This window comes from Camellia sinensis, chromosome 12, assembly GCF_055761805.1.
Source record: "Camellia sinensis isolate YWXY chromosome 12, ASM5576180v1, whole genome shotgun sequence".
Classification (NCBI taxonomy): domain Eukaryota; kingdom Viridiplantae; phylum Streptophyta; class Magnoliopsida; order Ericales; family Theaceae; genus Camellia; species Camellia sinensis.
Window position 1 is genome coordinate 42,086,366 of NC_138972.1, and position 11,432 is coordinate 42,097,797.

Genomic DNA, 11,432 nt, shown 5'->3' on the forward strand with positions numbered 1-11,432 from the left:
CTACTAAACCAAACCTCTTGGGGTTGAAAGTTGCAAACTATTGTGGTTATGTTATGATTATGCTGTGAATGATTAGGCGGAAAAAGATACGTTTATGGGGAAAAATATACACTGTTAATGTGAGAATAAAATAAAAAATAAAAATAGTTTGTTCTTTCAAATAAATGTCTTAAATATATGCATTGTGGGAATGAGAATTGTTGGGCTTCTTTTTTTTTTTTTTTTTCTTTCTTTCTATTTTTTATTTAAGTTATGGAGTTGTTTTTTTAATCTATATCTATGTCTATATCTATATCTATCTATCTATTTGTGGGTTTTTATTTATTTATTTATAATTTATTTAAGTTATTATGTGAGGGAGAGATTGTTAAGGGTTTATATATATATTTTTAATATATATATATATATATATATATCTAAGTTATAGACATCTGGTTGAGTAAATTATGGGTGATGATATGTATGAGTGAATTGTAAGAATGAGAGTTGTGAATTTTTTTTCTTTTTTCTTTTTTTATTTTTTAAATAAGGATTTTATTTTTATTTTTAATTTATTTAAGTTATTATGTGAGCAAGAGGTTGTTGTAGGTTTCTATATATTTTTCAGTGTGCTTAGCCCATAATTCCAAATTTGAATTTCTTTTACCCAAAAAATCACACTCTAAACTATTAAGCCGATAAGGACATACTTCTACGAAATGACCAAACTACCATGTATATATATCGTATACACCTTTGTCTTTTGGTCAACACCATCACTCTCTCTCTGTCTCTCTCCATCTGTCTCTCTCTTTAAACCCACTCAAAACAAAAGAAAGAGACATGTCACTTGCATATTGTTCTCTTTTATTCTCAGTGAAAGATGAGTATGTATAGTAGTGGTTCAGCTCCTTTCACCATTAAAGGATCATTGAACATCATCGGAGGCTTGTTCGTTGGTAGCGGCGGTGACGGTGGTGGTGTCGATTTCAATGGTCTATTTGAAAGGTCTGATCTAGCGTACATTTTGTATTACTATTCGAATGTGAATCTGAACCCTATGTTTCCACCGCCACTGTTGTCAAAGTATGATTCGAGGTTTGCGGAACGATTGCAAGGGGCAAGTGGGAGTTCAAGGTTGGAAGGAATTACAGACAAAAGAAAGTCAGGGTATATGGGGTTGTAGTGGTGATGGAGGTAACAACAGCTAGATACTAAAATATACAAAATTGCAACAGATAAGATCAAATATCTAGGGCTTCTCGAGAATTTTTTTTTCTTTCAATTTCTCTCCCTCTTTCTCTCTCTGTATATCTGTGTATGTGTGTATATATATGTATGTATCTCTGAATTCTAGGGTTTGAACTGAGGATCGAAACAACTGTGCATGTAATAACTTCCCAAAAAATATACATCTGATAACCCAATTTAAATCATAACATGATCTAATTCTCATTTATTCCATCATTAATAGGGGAGAGAGAGAGAGAGAGAGAGAGAGAGAGAATACATATTCTATTCATTGATGTAAGCACAAAATTCCTTCTCTAATTTATTCATGACTTTTCTAGTGTGTATTCATGCATTCACCATTTCTAGAAATGAATCTATAGCATGTGATAATAAAAATTTAAAGTAAGCTAAGTACAAAATAATGCCCTATTGGCTACAAGTTCCAAGGCCTCGCTCAATTACACAGAAGTAGTGTTCACACCAAAACACGAATAGCCCTTAGCTTAAAAAAACAAAACAAATAAAACAGAGCTTTGTGCAAAGATCCTCATTGCCTTCACTTCAATAGAGGCACACCACAATCAGATGGAAATGTTTTCCACTAATGCTATGTTTAGTTAGGAGATTTGAGGAGAGATTTATAAAGGGAAATGGAAAAGGTAGGTGAAATGTGAATAAAATATACCTACATTTCACATAGTATCACACACCTTTTCCCTTTCCCTTTCCAAATCTCTTTCCAAATCCTCCAACCAAACACAGCGTAAGGGATGAGTATAAAGCCCATAAGAGATAATCTAAACAAAGTGCATGCAGTTTAACAATATCATGAGGTGCAATGCAAATGATATGCCAATGCCCAAGATATACATTTTCTCATTTTGAAATCCTCATTCCATGTACTTGTTCCAAAACATAACCAATTCAATCATCTATTTGATAAAACAAGGGGTGGTAAATACAACACTCATAATCTCTAGCTTGGTGTCTGCAAGTAGGCTCTCAAAGTACTATTAAAACCACTTTACCGGCTCCTAACCAAAAGGAATTTGGTACCTACTCTGTGTATGTTTTTGATCTTTTACCATGGACCTCAAACGAACTTGGTCTTTAGCTCTACAACCTTTAACCGGATTCATCAAGGTATTTACCCCATCAACTCAACACATTTTCAACATTTCAAATATTCTGAAGGAATCAATTTAGAAATCAAATTCTCAAATTAAATGCGAAGACTTAAATAAAATAGATTATGCAATGTTCAATGCTATGCATGAATTTTGTAAATATCTCAATTTACCTAATCTGCATGCAATTTCTACAACAATCAACACAACCCTCCACCGGTTGCTAAAACAATTATCTATATTCAATATATTCCAAAATGGGCAATTTATAATAAGAGCATAATGAACTACATCAACATGATAACCATTCCTCATCTCTTCTCAAGAGTTCAATATTTTTTATATTAAATAATTTCCACGAGAGGATTGTCCAACATTCCCATCAATCACATTTTCATAAATCTCATTTTTTTAAAGATGACTTTCAAAATAACATTTTCTCAAGGTTTTCCATGAACTTAATCAAGGCTTTGATTCCAACATCTTAATTCCTAGCATTTTATAACAATTTGGGGATTTCTCATGTTTGAAGATGTAGATACATCAAAACCTATGTGCTTCACAAAAATGTGATCAACTACTAAATTTTTTCAAGAAAAGTTGAGAATCATCCCCTTATATAGGTACAATACATTTTTAATAGAAACCCAAATTCTTCCAAGTGATGTGTTACCAAAATAACACATAACAAAACTAAAACACATGTGCTAAAGTTAGAAAATTCCTACCTCAAGCTTAGAAGAGCCCCAAATTTGGAGCCGAAATTCGATCCCCACTGCACAAAACAATCATCTCGAGAAGCTCTCCAAAATAGCCTCAAGGACTAGGGTTAAGAAATCAATGGATTTTGGTGGATGGAGGGATTTATGAGGATAGTTGAGAATTTTTTCTAGAGAAAGATGAGAGAAAAGAGGAAAGTGAAGTAGAGAGAGAGAGAGAGAGAGGAAATGAAAAATTGAAGGAAATATGGGTTTGCCTGAATTGACCGCTCGAGCGGTGGATCTTGCATTCGAGTGGAGTGTAACATGCCTGGGGGTACCCATGCACATTAAACAGTTCAGACCCTTGATTTTTTTAATCTAGTCTCACTAGTGCAATGTGAAATATAGATGAGAGTCCAGATTTGACAACTTTTAGAAAATCCATTTTATTGCAAAACCCTTGCCAGAAATAGACTGCGTCATCAGATCTCAAAGTCACACCTAATATTTTGGAAAAATTAGGAAACCTATGACTCGTTTCAAGGCCACTGTTCATCATAACCAAAGATGCTTAACTCGGAACCTTAGGTATGAGAGGGGAAGTCAGTAATGAGCATCTCCACTCTCTCGATCAAAGATCGGTCTCTATTAAACCATGATATGAGTTTTATTTACCTTATATGTTCATATTCCGATTATTTAATAAATACTAAAAATTACTATGTGAAGCATGCAAATATAGACTATGTCATTCATTTTGTAACAATTTGATTTCGTGTATTTTGAAAAAGAGTTTTGAAGATGTACAATTCAAAGAAATTGAGTCTATAATCATGAAAACCAACATCATTCCAAATTAAGCGACATAACCTCTATCTACTGGCATTCATAGAGTTATATCACATAAGCAAATAGTCTCATGGTAGAATGTTAAACATAGTAAGAAAAACACACACAAACGGGGATGCTAAAGGGTAAAAACTTATATGTTTGACGTCCCGTGAACAAGTTACAAAACAAAGTTAGAAAAATATGCATGATCTTATTTACAAGATTCTAGTGCAATTCACTCATGACATGCAACTAAAGATCCAGTTTCTAAAATATAACATATGAATCATCTCAAGGCATGGAACTGTGCACAAAATCAAATAATAGACAATTAAATCCATAGACATAAATCTAGCCAGATCTCATAGCATAAGACGTGGATGCAAAGCATGAGTATGATGACATGATAAAATATCATACATGTTCACAAATATAGAAAGCATGTAAAAAAATGAGATAGTAAGAAGCGGGGATGGGGGAATTATTACAACACTTTGAATAATTACATATCCGAATAAGGGATGAGAGGAAGGAAAATATTACAACAAAATAACAACCTCACAACTCTCTCAAACTAAAAAAGAAAACAAAAGCTTCATGTGCATTGGAGACCATCGAAAGTTGTTCTGCTTAGCGTAGGAAGACTGCTCTGTTCTGTCTGGGAAAACTTATTTTGTGGGAGCACTATTCATCCCTGGACACTATTTACCGCCGACAGTATTATTCACCACAACAATTACTATTCATCCTTCTTGGTTGTTATTCATCTTACCAGGCATTTTTCATCCATAGTTACTATTCATTGTCGAAGGCACTATTCAGCATCAGGGTTATTATTCACCGCCGGAGATTACTATTCACCGCCAATCATTATTCATCCGGTGGGGTCACATCTTTAACAAATTAGGTGGTTCGACGGACCATTTAAAGTGGTAAAATTACAACAATTTATATTTAAGTAGTAAATTACAACATTTTATTTAAAACAATAAATTATAACAGTTTATATCCAATAGTAAATTACAATAGATATGCAGGTGGTGCAGTCTTCCCGTTAAAACAATAAAACAGTTATAAAAAGATTTAAAGGAAGTATTTAAACAAGTTATATCATATTTTAAATTAAATGAAAGTTTGTGAAAATTCACCTTTCGGGGAAATGATGAATTTTTTTGATTTATAAACTTTCTTGTGATTACCCTAAAGGTTGTGGAGTATGTTGTTGAAATCTCAGTAAGAAAGTTCAAGTTTTAGCTTTGGTGAAGTTTTAGGTGGTATATATCAGTGGATAGTAGTGAAATGTGGGAAAATGATGGTAAACTCTTTCTTTGATCAAAGTTTAGTCCTTTCTCTAATAAAAATTTTTGACTACCCCTCATAGCTCTAATGATTTTTTCTATATATAGGCCAAAAACCAAGACCGTTTCATGCTTTGAAGGGCCAATTTTGAAAGGCTAATTGTCAATAGTCAAAACCCATTCATTTGTTTAAAAAGTCAATTGTGAATAGTCAAAACCCATTCATTTGTTTTGAAGAGCCAATTTTTTCAAACTGCTAAATTTTCTAGACAAGAAAAATGCAAAAACAAGATTTTTGAATAGGTCTAAACTAATTTGGCCAAAACGGGTGTAAAGTTGGGATTAAAGCTTAAATCTGATTTTTTTGCTGAGAAATTCATAAAATAGCACATTATAATTTTCATCATTGGATGTTTAGAAGAAATCACCCAAGTCTAAGGACCGGTCAAAATAGGGTGTCTACGTGGAGAATTCAAACTCCTTGAATCTCTCCCCTTTATTGGACGTGCTGTTCGAGTGGTAATATAATAACCCGACCCTCGTGCATGTTCTTTGTTATATTTTCGGATCCTCTTTTGTGATTTTGGATGCTTACTGTGGAATTCTATGAGAAATTAGGGATAAGAAAGTGAACTCCATGTTTAAACCATATGATTAAGGATGCCTATCTGTTCAACAAGAAAAGTATCTGTTAAATCAGAAATTGGAAGCCCTAGAGGCTTAATTATCTGAAATTGATTTTATATATGTAATCAGCGTAATTTTTAGGTAATATTAAGCATGTTTAGGAAATTTCAATTTCGGATGTGTAAACGATTACTTTTTGTCCTTATTCAATCAATGTATCTATATATATATCTATAAGCTTCTCCTAGAGCATAAGACTTAAGACCTACCTCATAAAATGTCTCTGGGAGCAAAGTGTTGAGAGGAAGAACAAGGAAGCCTTGAGAGGGATTGAAGCTAAGGTAAGTTCAACTTTTCCTAGTCCAATCCTCTTCCCCAAAGTGAAATAGGAAGTTTTGATATATAATGATCTAAATTGTGATGGAGGTCTTGTGTGTGTTTGTGTGTGTGTGTGTTGAAATTTTAGTATGTTAATCCTATCATCATGAGTTTCCTTTACTATCAAGTTGGTAGTCATTATTATGAGCATGATTTTGTGTATCTATGTTATGTTATGTTCATGAAAAGCTAAGAACCTCAAGACATGGAAATGTGTTTATGAATTCCAACTTTTGGTCCATTGAATTGAGTTGTGTGCATGGATTTAATTCAAGCTAGAGTGTTGTATATTGTACCTTGAATTTCATGCTTTTTGAACCATGATTGAGTAATGAAAAGATCCATTTTAGAGCCTTGTTCATGTTTTCCAAAAGGTGAGATTTTGCAAGAATTTTCGGACATTTTTGGGCAGAATCGCCGCACGTGCGGGGGTCATGGCTGCACGTGTGGGAGGTGCTGCCGCACGTGAGGGAGTCATGGCCGCACGTGCGGGAAATGGTGAAAAACAGGGGCTTGGCCGCTGTCTAAAAGGCACGTGCGGGGCATTTTGCCGCACGTGCGGGAGAGCTCGCAGCACGTGCGGGGCTCACAGCCGCACGTGCGGCCCATGCTGAAAAACGTGGATCGCTCCGTTTTGCGTGTAGAACCCTCTAATGTTGTCGGAATATATATTTGATGCCTTTTTAATATGTATAAATTTCTTCAAAGTAAAATGAAACAGAAAGTAATCTGATATGAAAATGAAACTAAACTCTAAAGGTTGAATGTGTGCAGGGCACACTCCGGGAGGAACAAGTTCATCATCACAACACTGTGAGTAGTAATATCATTATCCGCTTTACATATGGCAAATGATTTTCATTAGCAGTTCGTTTTCGCAACTATGTTAATGTTTCAAGTATGCAACTATGCTCATATTTCAAGTATGTATGTTAATATTCAAGTATGTTCCAAGTATGTAAAGAAAGAAATGGGAAAGATAAAATACCTTCCTTCTATAAGACTCTGGGCCTACGGCCATTCAATGTAAGTTGTTATGATGCGAAACAAAGTGCTACACGGAACTAAGTGCTACGAAGTGAGCTACCTTTAGAATCCGTGTGAGACACCTCTTGAATTCGCATAAGTATATTCAAGGGCTTAGTGCCAAATTATCCAAGGGCGTAACGCCACTTTGTTTAAGGGCCTTGTGCCACTCTGTTTAAGGGCCTTGTGCCATCATGTTTAAGGGCCTTGCGCCACCACGTTCAAGGGCTTTAAGCCATTATGACTTAAGAATGTATTATATCAAGCTGTTATGTGCAAGACTGGGCCTAAGGCCGTTGTAAGATGAATACAGAATCAGGCTAACTTTGTAATCTCTACATTTCCATATGTGTTGATATATGTCATGTTTCAAGTTGAGCATTGTTTCATTTATGTATTACTATTCACTGAGCCCGACTCACTTTCTGTTATGTCTGTTTCTGTAGGCAACCAACCAGGAGGTCAATCCTAACCCATGACGCCCTGTTTCTTTTGTCAGCCTTCATGCATCCAAGCACTCACGAGGCCACTTATTTTGTGAAGTTTATTAAGATAATTAGCTCACTTCTTGACTATCTTTCCAAGGTTGAACGTATATAACTTCAACAGTGTTTTTGTTATACGCCCGACTATAGGGCTGGGTCTGTATATGTGCTTATATATAAGTCTTGCTAAGGAACATTTTTGGACTCTATCAACCTTTTATGGTGCATGTAATGTGTGAGATCCTGCCATGTTAGAAAAAGCTCAATGGAGTTTGTTGGCTTTGTATTCTTCTAATATTTTGTGCTTCCGTCAAGGCCCCATATGCTATATATACCAGGTTATATGTCTGTTTTTGAATGGGTCATGCCCGAACTTTTAGGGGCAAGTTCGGGGTGTGACAAGTGGTATCAGAGCACGAGTTGCTATCTCACACACGGATCCATTGAGCTTTAGGGTGTCTAGAAAAGCTTTAGGCATCTTGCATGACATCCTAAAAGTATGCGAAAAAGCGATGGCAACGTTAAGTCTACTCTGATAATGCTAACACTTTTGAACTATGTTTATTATGTATAATGCTTATTGTGTAGGCAATGGTGAGGACGAGGACAGAAGAGACGGAAGATGCTACTTCTGCACGGCTGGATAGAATGGAGAGAATGATTATGGAAATGGCGGAGACCCTACGGCAACAACAACAACAGCCACAACAACCACCCCCACCACCGGTACCTCCACCGGCAGTACAAGATTTCCATGCTGAAGACCGGACTATCACTCTTACTAAGGAGTTTAAAAAGATGAAACCGCCATCCTTCAAAGGAGGAATAGAACCAATGAAAGCTGAGGCGTGGGTGTTGGGAATAGAGAAGTTATTCGAAGTCTTTCCCTGCACAGAAGCTCAAAAGGTGCAACTGGCTGCCTTTACTCTTGAGGATGAGGCACGCAGATGGTGGATGCTTACGAGAACTGTACATCAAGGATTGACATGGGACAGATTCTTGGAATTGTTTTATGACAAGTACTTCCCTCAAAGCATGCGGGATAAGAAGGTAACAGAATTCGAAACTCTCAGGCAAGGGAACAAAACCGTCGTCGAATACGAAGCCCAATTTGCAGAATTAGCTCGGTTTGCACCTCATATGGTGGACACGGATTATAAGAAGGCGCGCAAATTTGAAGGGGGATTATGGAGCGCTATCCTGGATAAGGTCAACATGTTGAAGCTACCTACTTACGTTGATGTGTTGGAGAGAGCCGTTATAGCGGAAGGAAATCTCGCTACTCAGAGTCGAATTTCGGAATGGAAAGGGAAGAGGCAAAATACTCAATGGTCGAAGGGATCACCTACTCCACTAAACAAGAAGCAGACTTTAGGGAATTCAAATACTTCTACCCTTAGTCAGGATTCAATACCGACTTGTCCGGAATGTGGGAAGAAGCATCGTGGAACGTGCTATCGGAAGTCTGGAGCCTGTTTTCAGTGTGGTAAGACGGGTCATTTGATCAAGGATTGCCCTCAAAGAAATCAGCAAAGCAATAATAGAACCACTACAAGTTCAGCAGGATCTGCACCAATTTCCAACACCAAGACAACTGTTAAATCTACTAATAATAAAGACACTGCGAGACAAGGCAGGGTGTTCGCATTGGTTCCGGGAGATGTGCAAAACGCGGCAACGGTGGTGTCAGGTACATTTATCGTTCACGGTCATTTCGCTCATGTATTATTTGATTCTGGCTCTACCCACTCTTTTGTGTCGAAACTATTTGCTCCTAATTTAGATAAAACTGAAGAAAAACTGTCTTATATGTTGTGTGTGTCTTCACCTTTGGGAGGCCCTATGATTTGTACTTCTGTATATGCTGCTTGTGAACTTCAACTTGGGGATATCCGGGTATATGCCGATCTGTTACCTCTTGACATGGCCTATTTTGATATTATTCTGGGAATGGATTGGTTGGGTGAATATGGTGCAACCATAGATTGCTCGACTAAACAAATCAGTTTCCACCCTCCGGGACAATCAGAGTCTACCTTTCAGGGACATGGAGTGACTTCCCCACCTTATTTAATTTCCGCAGCAAGGGCTTGTAAATTAATTCAAAAAGGGTGTCAGGGGTACTTATGCAGTGTTCTAGAGGGGCAAGTGGTGAATGAGAATACCGACATGATCCCAGTTGTCTGTGAATTTCCAGATGTCTTTCCAGAAGAATTACCGGGGCAATTAATAGACCGTGAAATTGAGTTTACAATTGAAATAGCATCGGGAACTCAACCCATTTCTAAGACTCCGTATAGAATGTCGCCAGTTGAGATGAAAGAATTGAAGATGCAGTTACAAGATTTATTGGACAAAGGATTTATTCGTCCGAGTGTATCTCCGTGGGGTGCACCGGTTTTGTTTGTAAAGAAGAAGGATGGAACACTCCGGCTTTGTATTGATTACAGAGAGCTTAACAAAGTCACAATCAAGAATAAGTATCCATTGCCAAGAATCGATGACCTATTTGATCAGCTTCAAGGGGCGCAGGTCTTTTCTAAGATTGATCTACGGTCTGGATACCACCAATTAAAAGTCAAGGCTGATGATGTTGAGAAGACAGCCTTTCGAACCCGGTACGGTCACTATGAATTTTTGGTTATGCCCTTTGGAGTTACTAACGCCCCAGCAGCTTTTATGGATTTGATGAACCGTGTCTTTAAGTCCTATTTGGATGAATTTGTGGTGGTCTTTATTGATGATATCCTCATCTATTCAAAGAATGCGGAAGCTCATGAGACCCATCTTCGTTTAATTCTTCAAACCCTCCGGGAAAAGAAATTGTATGCAAAGCTAAAGAAATGTGAATTTTGGCTACTCGAGGTGGCATTTCTGGGGCATATTATCACAAAGGAAGGAGTTTCTGTTGATCCACACAAAGTTGAGGCGATTGTGAAATGGCCGACTCCTACCAATGTGACCGAAGTGCGTAGCTTTATGGGGTTAGCTGGCTACTACAGGAGATTTGTTCAAGATTTTTCCAAAATTGCTATGCCACTCACACAATTGACTCGAAGGGGAGTTGCATTTGAATGGTCAAAAGAGCGGGAATCTGCTTTCCAAGAATTGAAGATGAAATTAACCACAGCTCCAGTTTTGGCTTTACCGTCTGGTACCGAAGGGTTTGTAATTTATAGTGATGCGTCCCATAAAGGATTAGGGTGTGTGCTTATGCAAGGTGGGAAGGTTATTGCCTATGCTTCACGACAGCTTAAACCCCATGAAAAGAATTATCCCACGCATGATCTTGAGCTCGCGGCAGTGGTTTTTGCTTTAAAGATATGGCGGCACTATTTGTATGGTACTACCTGCGAAGTTTACACCGACCACAAAAGCCTTAAGTACCTTTTTACCCAGAAGGAATTGAACATGCGGCAGCGTCGGTGGTTAGAGTTAATTAAAGACTATGATTTACAGATCCATTATCATCCTGGTAAGGCCAACACGGTTGCAGATGCTCTTAGTCGGAAAAATATGGGAGATTTGGCCAACCTGGTTACGGAGCAAAGGGAATTGGTAAATGAGTTGGATAAGATGAGAGTGGAATTCAAGATGCATGGACAGGAGACAGTCCTAGCAGCAGTAACGGCTCAACCGACTTTACTTGAGGAAATCAAGTTACATCAAATGGAGGATGACATTTTAAAGAAGGTATGTGATGAGTTAGAGACAAAACCAAAATCGGGGTTCAGTTTAGTGGATTTG

The 11,432-nt window shown here is 37.3% G+C and overlaps 1 protein-coding gene across 1 annotated transcript; it reads left to right on the forward strand.

Moving 5' to 3' along the window:
* Positions 1 to 8,519: 8,519 nt before the first annotated feature.
* On the forward strand, positions 8,520 to 10,482 carry LOC145803527 (uncharacterized). Its single transcript, XM_082896818.1, has 2 exons — positions 8,520 to 10,087; positions 10,449 to 10,482. The coding sequence occupies exons 1-2, from the start codon at positions 8,520 to 8,522 to the stop codon at positions 10,480 to 10,482; spliced, it is 1,602 nt and encodes a 533-aa protein (XP_082752944.1).
* Positions 10,483 to 11,432: the final 950 nt, after the last annotated feature.